Below are 15,599 nucleotides of genomic sequence, written 5' to 3'. Positions count from 1 at the left end.
AAACTGGACTCTCTCCAGGCCTAAAATGTGCCTCAATATCCTGTTAATAAATAATGCAAACAAATGTGAGCACAAAGCACCTTCCTCAGACAAGGTTGGCGCAATGCTGCCAAAAAGTATGATGTAATTGTACCACTGCCACAGAGCACTAATTCTCAATTTATGTGTTAGGGCAATATGTACTCATAATAATTAGGAGTATCCTGTTAGGAGGCAGACAGGAAGCTACTTCAGGCAGCAGTCGTTTGTTATAATGTTGATATCATCCATCAGTGCCAGAGTGACAAGCAGCACCTCTCACCTCGAGATAAAAGGCAATAAAAATATTCCAGGCCCTCCCTGCTTTATAGGCATTATCTTAATTCCAACACCGTGCAGACGTACGTATCCAACTATCTACGTTTAATTCCTGCATTCTTTCAAATTCTGCATATGCACTTAATGTAGTTGAACCTCCATTCATCGATTCTGTAGAAATATAATGAACAGTATAATGAATTGTACAATGTGCATGTTTTAAAAATAGCACTGTTTGCTGGATCAGCCCATTGAGATCCTGGTAGTTCTAACTGTTGATCTACTCTGAGGTCAGTTCCAGCCTCCTGGCCTTTAAACTAGCCAGCTCTGTCTTTAGAAAATCTCTCCTTGAACAAGACTACATTTTCAGTAGCAAATTATTCTGTTTGTGGTCAGTAGGTATTCAGCTAATGGGAGGCAAAGCCCACCACACCCATTTCCCCTTTAGTCTGCTCCAATTCTTTTCTTCCCCTCCCATCCCCACGGCAACCACACTGACTTCCTGCTTCCTCCCAGGCCATCCAGCCCACAAAGCATCCTAAAAATAAATTGTTGGACTTTTCCTGAATGCACTTTTGTCACCATTGTTAAGACATCAGCTGTTTATTCGTTCAGCTACATTGGGCTTTTAGTGTAAAGTAAAGTCAGTGGGTCAGATTTCAGAAATGGTGTAAGAAGTGATAACCAAACATTCCTAGGTCTAGCAGCATAACATAGCCACGGATCCATCAAAAACGAATTATTATTTAATGATAAATTAGTACAATTTCTATGTGTTTTTGAGGCTGTAGAACAAGATGAGTCTGTCCTGTGTCTGTGTTCTTTGTATCATCCCCTAGTGAGGCTGCAGAACATTGTGCAGTTCTAGCAGAAGTGAAGACAGAAAGTCTGAATAAACAATGCCTGATTGTAGGGTATAATGTCTCCTGTGTAATAAAAGCACGTTTGTGAAGACAACCCTGCAGAGCAGAAACATAAAAAAGTAGCTAAATTAATACACATGTTTTCCACACTTTGGTGACAGGAACTAGGCTATTTTTTTAAAGAGTGTATGAAAAAAAGTAGTTTAACTGTATCATTAATGGCTGAATGCATTTGAAACACAAAACTATAGTTCAACATCACCTTTACCTGTATTAAAAATTCTAATTAGAAGCACTTGGCAAGCTGTAACTGTGAGCTACACAGCTACAGGAACTATACTTCACCAAATGTGTAACTATGTCTCTGAAGGTGACTAAAGTTCCATTCGGTTTGTTCAATTTATTAAAAAATGACGACTATATTATATTGTGTTTTGTAAATATTTGTCTCTCATCAGTTACATCTATTTATTTAGCCTTCTTTGTCCCTGAGTAGTGGGCTTCTTCTTGAATTATCTCAACAGTAGAAGTAGCATTAAACAACAGGTTTGAAATATCTGTAAAAAAAAAAAAAATCCCATATGGGGGAAAAACACTTCTGCTAGAATACACTGTAACAAGCTCCCCAAACACAACCCCGTAGCTTGTTACAAACTGCAACAAATAGGAAGCTTTAGGAACGCTGCTGAAAATACATTCCCTTTTATATTTATGTTTCTCTTAAACATCAACACCAGTGTGTACTTAAAAAACCCCACAGATTGGTCATTTGGGACCCCAGCTGTGGCCTGAGGGATGTACTTAAATGGCCTATGCTAGGATTTGGTTGGCTGCCTAAACAAGCAGGGCTTTACTACACTTGCACTGCGCTGCTTGTGAGTGTGCTCACTACTGTCACAATTTATCAGCCACCTGCAGACCAAAACTCTAGGAAGCCTGTTTATCCCTCCTGTGTTTTCTAACTACTGCATTGGCATGTTGCGTTTGTCGTGTTTCCTCTTTCAGAAGAAAATATTCTATATTTAGATTTTTACTGTAACATTTCTAGTGAGGCTACTCACATCATCCCAGAGACAGCAGGCACACTCATCCACTCTATTTTTGCCCACTACAGGAGATTCCATAGATGTGCAATTTACAGTCAAAGGGGGGAGGGGATTAAATTTAGTTTACATTCTCAACGCTTTCACATCACAAGAGTTCAAATGCAGAACAGCAGATTGAAATGCAAAACTCTGCAGTCAAACCATATTTGGCTGAAGGCTTACTTGGCTTACTGTGTTTCTGCACTCCTTAGTTTATCTTGATAGGTAATTTCCTGCCATCAAATACTTCACCTGATAGCATGCTGTCCTATAAAACATACACTAAAAATATGATTGCACAGACAGGCACGCACATGCACACAGAAACTCATATACTTCTAAACTTACATACACAAGCACTGGGGGGGGGGGGGTAATCACAAGGTAAGGGATGATGTGCTCTGAGGTCAGGAAAACAGGGGGGTGGTTGGAGAGAGGGGGAAATGGGGAAGAAGAGAAAGGAGTGTTGCATAATACGTGTATGTGATGGAGGGTTTTTTCTGATGCCGCATGTGGTGTACCAGGAAGCCAGGGAGGTCAGAAGGAGAAAGTAAAGCTAAATAATGTCCACAAGAAGTGGCAGCTGCCAGAAAAATCCAACCCAGCTTTCACAGAGGCCTGCAGGATACATTCTAAATAGCAGAACACAGGCAGTTAGCTTCTGTCTCATTATTTCAGACCAGGGCAGGAGCGTTTTATTCACAATACATATGCTTAATTGAGTAATTAATGAAAGTTAATTACATCGGAGCATACAAAATGGTGAAGTAAATTCACCTTAATCTTAGGAAAAATACAACCTACTGTCCATGTGATTATAAATAACAATTATTTGCATATTTTACTACATACAGCATTTAAGAAAGCTTGCTAATTATATCTGAATAGACATTTCAAATATGTATAGAACAAATTTACTTTCAGAATTCACTTTGAATTAAACAATTCCAACTTTCTCAGCTCACAACAGATTTATTTTGGTTCACTGTATGCTAGAATGAAGTCAAGTCGATGACTTTGTAGTTTATATATCACAGCTGGTTTGCAAGCAGAATACAGACCAGGGAAGATGTCCAAATATGTGTGACTCACACTGACTGCAGAATTGTATGGAGTGATACGACAATGAGACGTTGATAAGCATATTACTACAATGTGTTATCATTAATTTAAATGTCATTTTTAAAGCAAGAAAACAAACAAACAAACCGAACAGTGACCATTGTACACACACACAAATTCTACACTGTCACCACAAAAAGAAAACTAAACGCATCATGCTGTGAGGTTTCTACTTTAAGATTGTGCTGTCAGATAAAAAAGGGATATTACCAACCACAAGGTGACTGTGCAGACTTAAGACAATAGAAAGTCTTTATCCCTAATATCAGCTTGTCAAGTGACCATGACAATAAACAGTTTATTTCAGTGGACACCTCTTGCTGCGTTTAAATCAGTCTGGGAAAACTATTACACATTTTACAACTGGTGCCACATAACAAGCTCCACAGTGCTTTAGGTCTCCTAGCAGAAATCACTGCATGTTGTGATATTACTGAAACCATTTACCATCATATCCCCACAGTTCTAGAAGAAAAAATGCTGGTCCTGATAAGAAATGTGCTCCAAGAAAGCATAAACACCAGTCTGTACAAGCACAGGCATGCATGAGCTGACAAAATACTGAGTATAATGCGGAAATATTGTAAAACAGGATACACCAGTAACTCCCAGAATTAATACACCACGCTGCTCCTACTCCCAGGGAACATGCAGCCATCTGAAAAGGAAAAATGGCTTTTGTAGGAAGCAAACCGTCTCTACAGTTATATAAGAATCAGGCCCTGAGCGTCACCGTGTCTCTCTGTAACACACACCACGTACATGTAAGCATAGAGCCACATGGCCAATAACAACACACCTGACGTGCAGAAATTCTTTGGAAGAAACAGCCTAGGGAGTCGTGTCACAACCACCTTCTCCAACTTACTCAGTGGCACTACTATTTATCAGTGCCCACCACATCCTACGAAAGAGCATTAGCTGGTGGCTGCAGTCACAGCAGATACCTTGGCAGGGTGAACAATGTTGAATGAGCACTGATAAAGGTTTCTAGGTTGCCTGTGGCTCAGAGTGTGGACTGTACATACATGCAGTTATTTTGAGAAAGACTTATTCCCACGGTTTCTCCTGCAGGACTCTAAAATAAAGCCTGCCGAAAAAAAAAATGCTACAGATTCACAGTGTGTTTGACAATAAGACATCATCCCCTCCCAAATAGTGAAGCTGTCAATGCAATGATGTCACATTAACAAATATAACACAGGAGCAATGGTGCTCCCCATATGAGTGCTAAGTGTGAGCATAAGGGTCGTTCAAGTCGACATTGTCCTTTTTCATCACTGCCCTACAATTGGCCCAACTGGCCACTGGCTGCTGACTCATGCGTTCATAATAAATAGATAGCATTGCATAATATGATTATGACCATACAGGCCTGCGCTGGCCCAACTTAATCATATAAGATTTCTGTTGAAACTCTTAATCTTCATGAAGCCCTTAATAAGACAGTCCCCCTTTCTGACAAGTTGACAGCGGAGCTTCAGGCACAGCATTAGTAACACACAGAAAACTGTCCTCTCATCTGCATGCTGAATTAAAGACTGCTACTGCCATAGTTTGTTGGAGGAGAGGAGAAGAGAAGAGAGGGAGAGGAGAGGAGACTGACTGGGGGAGAAATCCATTTAAATGAAAGGGAGAAGAGAGGCGTCAGCATTAGCAGTTAATCCACTGCAGTGAGAATGCTTTCTCTCTGCCTGCGGCCTCTAGGCTCTCCCAGTCATTCTAACAGGAAGACAGTAACACACGTTGTATCATAAACAGCAGACCGCCATCAGATCCACACAGTTTTCACACTATCTGACTGCATTGCAGCCATGTTACAACGTCACGTTGCATGTTACTACTGACCTATGTGTATCGTCATTGTTTCTTATTGCCTATTTATTAAACCATATCAATAAAAATATCTCTGAGCCTACACTGGTCCCTCACCACTCAAACACACACAAGACATTTCCAGTGTTATGTGTCCATGCTGCCTACCCCAGGGGAGGGCCACGACAAAGGGAGCAGCTCTCTTCCCTTCTCTCCCACCCCTTTTTCTCTCTCTCACCCACACACTTTCTCTATTTAGCTCACGCTTAAAAAGGCTGCCTAAAGATAGAAGCAAGAAGATGAACAGGAGCCAGCGAGTGTCATGGCAACAACGTGCAGTGGTTCACAAACGCTATTTAGATCAGCATGAAAAAGTTATAATCAAGTCTAAAAGCAGTAGTATCACTTCTTCATAGGCACAGTTTGCTACATTTCAATATGAAGACATGCCAGCAGCTGGAGCCAGGGCTCATGATTCAACAGCTGAGTGGACAGCACTACTGTTGTAAAAGTGCACTGCTTATTGTACCTCATAAATCCAGATTTCAATGACTCCTTGAGTTTTACAGAAAAATTTGACCTCAATCTACACATTGTTAAAATGCTGAGCATATTTATTGTTAAATTACTAAATTATTTAATATTTAAGAGGGAAATTCATGCCATTAACTGTATCTGTGCTGTCTTCCTCATAGTTTTGTGTCTCTCCTTCTCTCTCTCTCTGCAGGTCTCTCTGCATCCAGACCTGCATGCTAAACCTGCAGTCCGGCCCCTGATCATTCCAATACTTATTGCATGCACCAGTCTCTGTTGTTCATCTTTGCTTTATTTATTATGTTTTATTAACTGATGATATATACATCCACTATTATGTAAACACAATGGTTTCAGCTTTCTTGACAACCTGTCATGTTTGTTCTCTGCAATGTATGATGTTTATTGCATGTATGTCTCTCTCTCTCTCTTTCATCCTCTCTGTCCTGTCTACCTCTTCTTCTCCTCCTCTACCTGGCCGGCTATCAGCAGGAAGGTTCTCCCGCTCAAGGTTTCTTTCTGTTAAAAGGGAGTTTTTCCATGCCACTGTTGCTCTTAAGGGGGTTCAGGCTCTGGGTTTCTGTAAAGCGCCTTGAGACAATTGATGATTGTAAAAAGTGCTATATAAATAAAATAAAATTGAATTATTAAAGAGACATGCCTTATTAACTCTAGATGCTAATGTATATGTATTCATAATTGTGAATAAAATATCTCTTGATGCTCTTTATGCAAACGCACAATGAACAGACCTAAAGGTGGCAAGATTCAGTGTAATGTGATGATGAAATTATATGGAGAAGGTATAGGTCTTATACATTATGGATCTGTAGGTATTGAAGCTGGAAGCAGTCCCAGAAATGTTAACTACCCTGTCAGGAAATTTTAGAAAAACTCTATCTCCTCACACTAGAATCCCCCTGAGGCCACTTGCACATCAAAGCATTGATTCTGAAATGCCTGGTTTCACTTCCTAAATCATACTGCCCTACCATAATACTAGCAATACTTTTACACAACTGACACAGACACATCCTAGCAGACACCTGGAGCACAGCATATAGAAATGTCTTAGTTTCACCCACCTTTCTGCAGTGAACGTCAGCAGGTTTGGGTATTCATCAGATTAAACAACACATCTGAAATGTTAGGTGACCCATTATTCAGGATGAGTAATGGCCTAAGAGTACTGCATGACATTAATCCACATGGCACCATCTTTACGGATCAGTTCCTTCATTATCTGATGAAACATTGACTGGTGCTTTGTCATCTTCATATTACCAGTATCAGTGAGAGATTTTTTTTATCAGTCATACTCCTGCACAATGTTTCCAATTATGGACAGCACTCTTCTATCCGTCATATGACAACCTCATTGTAATATACAGGTATAAAGGGACTTAGTATGCTATTTACATTCTTTTTGAATGTATTTGTTCATGCAGCATTTTAAACACAGAGACCACATTCATCTGTTTTTATGTGCATGTGTTTAAGTAGTGTGTCAGACTTACAATATTAACCTGGAGTGGTTCTGACCCAGGTCTTAACAGCCTTCTCCTTCTGCAGCTACCGGAGCCACCGGACCGCAGGCGCACAGATGATGACGACTGGCCCATGTCTGCAGGACAAATACACACAAACAGATGATCAATCTAACAACCATATAGTACATCAACTATACTACTATATCAATCACCAATACATACAAAAAAAATATAAAATGATACCTGATTGAGGCAGGAGCAGCGCCAAGGCAGTGAGAGTGCTGGGGGGAAGGGGCAGGGAGCGACACCTCTGGAGAGATGCCCGGTGTGGGGGCTCTAACGGTGACACACCAGGGGGGCGAGACAAGGCCTATAGGGTACTGAATGGTTAGGACATCTCCTATGTTCAATACACTGTTACTCTGAAGCACATCTTCACACACACAAGGATGGATGCACACACTCTCCTGACCTTCATGTAACAAAAAAAACTTCCTTACTGCCTGTCCCCTTTTTATGCAGTGAATTGAAGTATTTCACATCCAGCAAGTCTATTCTGGTGCATTGGTCAGTGTACATGCCCTGCAGCAAACCATGAGAGACTATACATCATGCCAACCAGGCGGTCTCTCAGGTTAAAATGAACTGACTCTGAGTTAGGGCAATGAGAGGTAGAGCTTATGGGTGCGATGAGGCAGAAAATTGGCCACAGAGAAAGACTGAGAGTGAGGGAGAGTAAAAGAGAAGCCACAAAGAAGAAAAGCAAAGGGTGAGAGAGAGGTGAAAAATTAAAAAGGGAGAGCGTTGAGAAAAAAAGCATCACCCAGAAATACAGGCAGAGCATGCAGGCATCGTTGCAGCAAACAGTGAGTGGTATAAAAATACTGGGTTAGTAGCAGGCTGCCCTTCAAAGTCTGTAGTGTGTGTTTGATTCATTATGGGCTAAGGCTATATTTACCAGTTGGAACTTGGCCCTACTACTTTCATTTCTTCAACACCAGGATAACGTATTTATCTGAACTGTGCATTTATTTTGTACTACTCTCTGCATGAATACAGTACATTTTTTGTGTCTAATTATTTGTATGTTTATTTTCAGTGAATTTGTGCGTGAATGCCTGTGTTACTTAACATCTTACTCTGTGGTGCAGCTCCGTAGACTGTGTCTCCCTAGTAACACTGGTCTCTATGACAGAGCAAGGCCTGGGGCGAGCTGCCATTCGTCTCTGCCCTGGAGAGTGTTGCATGGTGGCAGGGGGCCTGCGTCTCCGCCGTGACAGCGATCCGACCTCACTATAATGGTTGTAGAGATCTCGGTCGAGGTTGGATCTCCGCAGGTCCAACACAGCTGAGGCCGGGCGAGGACGAGGGCGCAAGCGCTTGTGAGGTACAGAGGTCTTCTCTGTGCTAGAGTGGGGCATGGCAGGGCCCGGCTGTCTTACACCGCAGCCTGTCTGGCTGGCAATCTGCTCACACAGCTGTGATTGGCACAGATACTCAGCAGTTTGGCCCAGATAAAGGTACAACAATGAATTTCTTGTCTAGGGAATTTGGAAAACATCTATGTAGATACCTCATATTTCATTAAAAAAAACAGCTATAAACTCACATTCCTAATTGGAATGCATCAGAAGCTGAACAAGTGCCAAGACGGTTGGCAGATAAACATCAGAAACAAACAGTGTAACCATAAAGTAAAAGAATTTTAAACATCTGATTAGGGAGGTGGATTTTCCAGTTGCCATCACTTTATCTGAAACAGGGCTCTAGAGTGCAAACATTTCACTTACAGTAGCTAGTGAGTGTGTTAATGTGACAGATACTCTGGGTGTACCAGTAACAATGAATGTAGTTCTAACACTCTTATAGGGAAAGATCAGTGTTTAAAACATTTAATGATCACTGCTTTCGGCAAATATTTGTTAAATCCATAACTTAAACTGCCAAAAAAAACATTGTCAGTTTGTAGTACTCTAAAGCTGGAGGGGGTGACAAGTCTCAAACAACACAGTCTGTAGTCATCCAAAGATTACTTCAAAGATGTGTCACTTGGTGACAACACTGTACTATCAAAGTGGGCTGAGTCTGAATACATCAGCTGATTACATCAAGTTGGTCTGCAGCATTCTGAATCTCACAGTGAATAAATAAAAAAGGACATTTATCAGCTGTAAAAAACAAATACATAGAAAAGGGATGCCACTGCATAAATATTTCAAACTGAAGCACACTGAGTGTGTTTTGGGTTCAAAACTTCTTAGGGATTAATTAGGTTTTGTTTAATCTCATGTCCAGGTTGTGCACATTAATTATAACATATAACTGTGCCTACCTTTTTGAAACTTCTGAGCTATAGTTGTCAAGAAGATTGCAGTAACCTTGAAAGATTAGATTCTAAACAGATATTTTGTTTAATTAGGGAGCTTGGCCCCTCTAAAAACAAATGGGAGCAAAGCTTGCTAAATGATTGCAGGTCTAAACATTAACACCTTTCCCAAAACGCACACTCCCTAAGTTCTTGACCTTGCATATTAAACCCCTATGAAAATGTGCTGACTATTGAGATGTCATATCTCATTTTGTCATTGGGAGATGGGGCTAACATGTCCTGACTCGTTGGTGTGACTAGAAGGGAGAGATGACTAATTCTTCCAATGGGGTGAGAAGGGAAGGTGCTGTCATGAACTGAAGACGTCATAGATCTGTAGGGCTACTGCAGTCGCACACAGCTTGCTCTTTGGGAAATTTAATGTTTCCTTGCAGACAACAAAAGCCTGAGTAAGTAAGAAAGGATTAAGTCCTCCAGCATGGTGTTGTGTTTTGTAATTACTATTTCCTTCTTTCTCCAACAGATGGGGCAAAAGGACAACAGCAGAGTAGATGCCCAAATCATGTCCCTTACAGCGTTGTGCCTTGAATGTTTTTGTTTCACCCTCACAGTTCAGGAACCACACCTACTAGCTCAGACTTTATAATGATGAGGAAATGAGTAACAGCTCAGGTACCATTTATATTCTGGCTCGTTGCTGATGATTTTAGGAAGCAAAAGAATGACCTTGGTTAAAGCAGTTACATTAATGATATTTTGAGCATTTATGTGGTAATTACATGACACATGTCTCAGTGTTAATGATGTAGAAACAAAGGCCTGCAATGGAATGTAGTTATAGCACAAATGTGTGACACATCACAAAATGCTCCAGAAGCACAAACACAACAGTAGTTTAGCAAAAGAAATGACTATCTTCTTAAGTAACTATATTTATTAAAATTTTAAGGATTCATGAAGCTCAATGTCAATTTTAAAGTTACGTACCTTGAATATTTCCTCTGTGGAATCTGATGCTGGCACGCCATTGATTGTGCTCTCTTTATCACCTTGTTGTGATTGGACATTCACTTCCTGTATCTGCTGGGAGTCCAGTACAGCATCCTTGGAATCCTGCTCATTTCCTGTCTGTCCCTCTACCTTTTCCTCTTTACAGAGACAGTTCAATTGATCCTTTTCAACCTCTGATTCTTTTTCAGTCTCTCTGTTTATAACTGAATGGCCAACATGATTCTCTACTATGGCTGTGGACCTGTGATTTGCCTCCCCGTCTGCCTGCGTGTCTGTAACATCAACACTCTGAAGGCCATTGACTGCTTTAGATCCCTGGCATGACCTAAAGGCTTTCAGAACCACCGTAGGGGATCGTCCATCTGTCAAAGGTACTAGGGCCTTGCTGTCAAAGCCACAGGAGGATAAGGATTTAGCAGTTACTGGTGATGATGTGATAAGCTGGGATGTTGAAAGTCCTTCATTATGAAGTGTCAGAGACACATTGTGAATGTTGTCCACTGTACGCTGTGGGGCCCTTGGGGAGCTTGGATACCTCTCTTCTTCTGGAGGAGAAAATGAGCGTGAAGTTGTCCGCCATTTTCTGGCTGTCTCTGCTACACTGTTAAAAAACTTGAACAGACCACCAAATTGCCCCTTGGTGCCTGATGGCTTTGGGGGTGGAGGCTGAAAGTCTTTGACACTCTCAAAGTCTACAGAGCCATAGTCTGAGTCCAACGTTTTGTCCAGTGAATGCAGTTCAGAGTCAAAGCTCCTCTCTGAGTAGACAGGACTGGTCTTCCCCAGAAGGGAAATCCTCCTCAAGTAGCTCCACACATCCTTGTGTCTCCTTCCTCCACTGTGATGGGTCCTTGGGCTACACTTAACACTGGGCTCTTCACATCCTGCAGTGGTTTTGTTGCAGTTGGTTGAATTGTTGTGGCTTCTTTTGGTATAGGAAACTCTTTCAGACGGTTTACAACCATTCTGAGTCACAGCCTCTGCTGTTACAGTGGGCTGCTGGCCATCTATGGCAGCTGAGAGGTCAATGTCTTCAAAGGAGCAGTCAAATTCTGCTGTATAGCCAGCATACGAATGCCTCTTGCCACGGTGTCTAAGCGTGTCCCTACTGGGCTGCTGAGGAGTGCCAATGTCACGACAGAAAGAGTCCTCATCCACCAAGGAGCTGCTGAACTTGGCAGTGGACAATTTCCCTGTCTTTCCTCTAAACACACCAGGAGATTTCAGCTTTTTGAATGAGCGAACTTTGTCAGCAAATGAGAGTTTAGGGATGGACGCCTCCCCTGGCAAGATCATTGAGTGGGGTCTCCTTTCCAGCTCTGAGACAGCTCTCTTTCGGTTCAAGATCTTCCAAATCCCCCCAGTGGCACGGGGCCTGCGGTTGACCTCATGTCTGTCCTTGACAGAGGTCTGAGAAGAGGCAGCCTGGGTCTCTCCCTGCCCTTCTGCAGGCCCTGGCCCAGTCTCCTGAATATAAACACTGCCGGTCTCATTCTCCACATCCAGAGAAACATTAAACACTCGGTTGACAAACCCATTAGGGTTGTTGCTCTCAGGGGCAGGGTTGTCTGTCTGTTCCATCCTCTCTCATTCTACAGTGTCAGCTATCAGTTCCAATGGACATCATGTTTCAGGCCTCTGTCTTTCTCAAACACCTGGAGGAACAAAACCACATTTTTATTCAAGAGTTTGACATTAAACTGACTGCCTTGTCATTTTATATCATGCTTGCTCTGTCATAACTTGCTCAGAATGCCTGTAGATGTATGTTATGAATGACAAATATATTAGACGTAAAGACTGTCAGTGGTCAGTATTTAGCTGTATTTTAGCTACACTGGAGGTCAGGAAGATTAATAATAACAGAAAGAAAAAGAACTTCACACGTGTAATTCTACTTAAACTCTAAAGCACACTGAGAGCAGAGGTCTTATTCTGGGATTCTCAGAAAAAAAACCACCCACCACCCACTCCTCCCCCTCAATAGTTGGTCCATATTATCCAAAGTAATTATTTGAGACACAGTCCCCGTCCATCATTTAATCCAGGAGGTTGTGTTGTCATGGAAACACTCACTACAGAGATGTCTGGTTATTTCAGGCCCAGCTCCAGCTGTGACATCATCACAGAGCTCAGATAAGCTCCTTCTGAATGAGAAGATGCTCAGTGAGTGCCACCCTGCCACATGTTAATTACTGTACCCCCACATTTTGTAATCCCTTTAATGTATGGAAGCAGCTTGTGTAATTGAGGCCTCCAGTATCACACATATCTTTGTTGGTACATGTGATGATAACCACAGATGTGTTTCAATTAAGCTGACGTTTTTTAGCAGAATGTCACAATTTAATTTATAAGCTTTTCAGAGAGTGGCTACAGACACAAATGTCAATTTACAAGCACGAATACTAGCAAGCACGTATTTTAGCATATGTAGAAGGAGGTGTCTTTAAAAGCAGCTCAGTATAGATTTGTTAAAGCCTGCTGCGGAACAGCTTTCATATATTAGACATTAAAGAATCTCATATGTGGAAATAAACTGGCCTTAAAGTGAACGAACGTATTAGTTACGCCTTAAAAATGAAAATGGCGTCATTAAACGGACATTAAAGCTAGCTTAATTTGTAAATAGCTTCATACGTTTAACATACGCAGACTTTCTCGAGAAAAAAAATGACTTCTAACTTGACGTTCGCTTTAAAATGTATTAACTTAAGAAACGTATCAAGTTAAGGCTTTTCCTGATTTAAAGTTAGCAGTTAAAGTTCAAGTAAACTTACCCGGAGATTGGAAGAAGAGCATCGCCGCTGCTGCGCTCCAAGTCAGTCCAAACACCGGCTAAACTCATCCACAGAACTATAACTTCTCTCGGTCCGTGAGTAAAAGTGAGCGGAGTCTCCTCTGTAGATCACATGTGTTTAGGTTTCGTCGCTAAACTTCGTCAACTATCATCCAACTTTGAGAAACTCCCCAAGTCACAGAGACAGACCGGTGAACTCTTGCCCTGAAAGCTTCTGCAGACGCCGACACTCTGATTTGTGATAAAGCTCTCACGCAGACAGACACACACACACACACACACACACACACACACACACACACACACACACACAGAGAGAGAGAGAGAGAGAGAGAGGCGTGCATATACTAATGCAAAATAATCAGTGTAATCAGGTCAATATAAGGTATTCAAAGCAAAGTTTTTTATGTTTTATTTAATTTATTAAATATTTATGTATTTATTTGTATAAAATTATAATAACCCCATCCTCCTCTATTTCCATGGCTATTGTCGCACATGTTATCCAATTTATTCAATGGATTTATGATTAAGCACTTCTAATTTCTAAAGGAACATCAGTGAAATCAAGTGATTGACTGAACTCTGGTCTCACTAGCTGATCCTCCTTTGGGAATCGCACTGAATGTGAAAATCCTTCTATTGAAATGACACAATGGGGAAGAGGGAGCTCAGGGGGGGAAACTGAAGGAATTCACAAAACTAAACAGCTCCAGAGCTACATAGCCGTGAAAGAGGAGATGGTGGAAGAAGGGGCCTAAATTTAAACATTTCCTCTTTGTCCTGTTTTGAGCCTATTGTCATCGCATGGCGTTCTCCCTTCTGCACAGGAAGGAGTGGATCTGACATCAACGCTCTCAGGCTGACAATGCCAGGAAGTCTGTCTGACTGTATGTAAATATCTCTGTGTGTCCATGCTTCCCTTGCTTGCCCACCGAGCCGCTCTCCTACTCCCTCGGCCCTCTCCCCGGAGCGGCTTAAAGTACTTGAGAGTGTAGCAGCAGCACCGGTGAGATGGTGATTTACATGCCACAGTTCCTGATAACTCACCCGAAACTGTCACTTCGAATTATAGCAACTTCATCTTTCAATGACCTCTCCCTGTGATGGAACATCTTCACTACATGGCTCCAGTGTGCAAACATAACAGACTTCTTTTTCAATACGACAGCCTCTATTAGTCTGTGTGTCACATTTTATGTTTTGTCCTCATAGTTTTGCGTCAACTGGCTGTTTTGCTCCTCTTCTATGCTTCCATTCCCTCACTTCTTCCCTCCCTACTCACTTCCTCAGAACCCCCAAGCCGTCTTCCTGCTGTCCCCGGGCCGTCACAAAAGACATCCTGGCTTGAACGGGCCAACTGTTTCAGCTCAGATCTGGCTTACACAGACATAAAACTTTAGCCTCTTATCTTCAGAGAATAAAGTTTGTCCAAACACCGCTTTGTATGAGTGACAGAAAGCAGGAGAGGAGAAAAAAAAATGAACAAAATGAGTGATGAACACAGAGAGATTTATTGACTCTCAACAAAATGGGCATCTGTGTGAAATGATAAGTTTTTGTTGACGTTCGGCAAAGCCGCGGACATCAGTCTCTACTTTGTTGCCTATTTATGGCTGAGTGTTGAACACACTGTGAAGGGAGCTCTTTGAAATGATGTCATTGGCTTCTCGTTTTTCAGAACAATCAGCCTCTTCCTCCTCTTCCTATGACACGGTCCGCACTCATGGCTTTGGGAGAGATTACAGGAGACAAACACTTGCTGAGTTTAGACCCAGCTGTAATTTTTTCACCAGTCTTTGTCAAAGCTGCTGAGTGAAAACAGGCAGCCGTGAAAAAACCAGCCAGACAGGGAGGGAAGAGAGGGAGGGAGGGGGGCACAGATATGTTGTGATATCAAATGAAAGGCTTACTAAAGGCCTGGGAACTCACGAGGTGTAACTCATGTGAGAACAGCTGGGAGGTCAGTCAAATTTTATTTTCATTGCAGGTGTTTGGGAACAAAGAGGCTGAAACACTGTAATTTTACCACATGCACTTACCGTAGAACGTACATGGGGTGGACTGCTGAGTAAAAGGGGGGTTGCCAATGAGCATGTATGACTAAAACACTGGCATGTTAAAGAGCTCTATCACACATACACATATAATAACATTTTTTTGCCCACAACACATCCAGGTGGTACTTGCCTCCAGTGGTAGAAGAGAGTTTGAATTACACTGACATTCCTGACATTCCCTCTGCACTGACCT

The 15,599-nt window shown here is 41.8% G+C and overlaps 1 protein-coding gene across 6 annotated transcripts in view; it reads right to left on the bottom strand.

The window, feature by feature from the left end:
• Nucleotides 1–13,587, bottom strand: part of arhgef9a (Cdc42 guanine nucleotide exchange factor (GEF) 9a) — a 34,888-nt gene extending 21,301 nt beyond the window's left edge. For 3 of the 6 annotated variants that reach the window (XM_028416891.1, XM_028416895.1, XM_028416896.1), the window contains exons 1-5: nucleotides 13,327–13,587; nucleotides 10,523–12,201; nucleotides 8,346–8,684; nucleotides 7,450–7,576; nucleotides 7,234–7,343 (exon numbers count right to left, since the gene is read on the bottom strand). In XM_028416891.1, coding sequence (XP_028272692.1) covers nucleotides 7,234–7,343; nucleotides 7,450–7,576; nucleotides 8,346–8,684; nucleotides 10,523–12,127 — 2,181 coding nt within the window. In that variant the 5' untranslated portion in view covers nucleotides 12,128–12,201; nucleotides 13,327–13,587. The remainder of the gene's footprint in view (nucleotides 1–7,233; nucleotides 7,344–7,449; nucleotides 7,577–8,345; nucleotides 8,685–10,522; nucleotides 12,202–13,326) is intronic. The other 3 variants (XM_028416894.1, XM_028416892.1, XM_028416897.1) reach the window with 3 other exon arrangements.
• Nucleotides 13,588–15,599: the final 2,012 nt, after the last annotated feature.

This window comes from Parambassis ranga, chromosome 10 (genome assembly GCF_900634625.1).
Source record: "Parambassis ranga chromosome 10, fParRan2.1, whole genome shotgun sequence".
In the NCBI taxonomy this organism is placed as follows: domain Eukaryota; kingdom Metazoa; phylum Chordata; class Actinopteri; family Ambassidae; genus Parambassis; species Parambassis ranga.
Note: the sequence above shows the minus strand (reverse complement) of the source record. Positions and strands in the feature narration are given on the sequence as shown.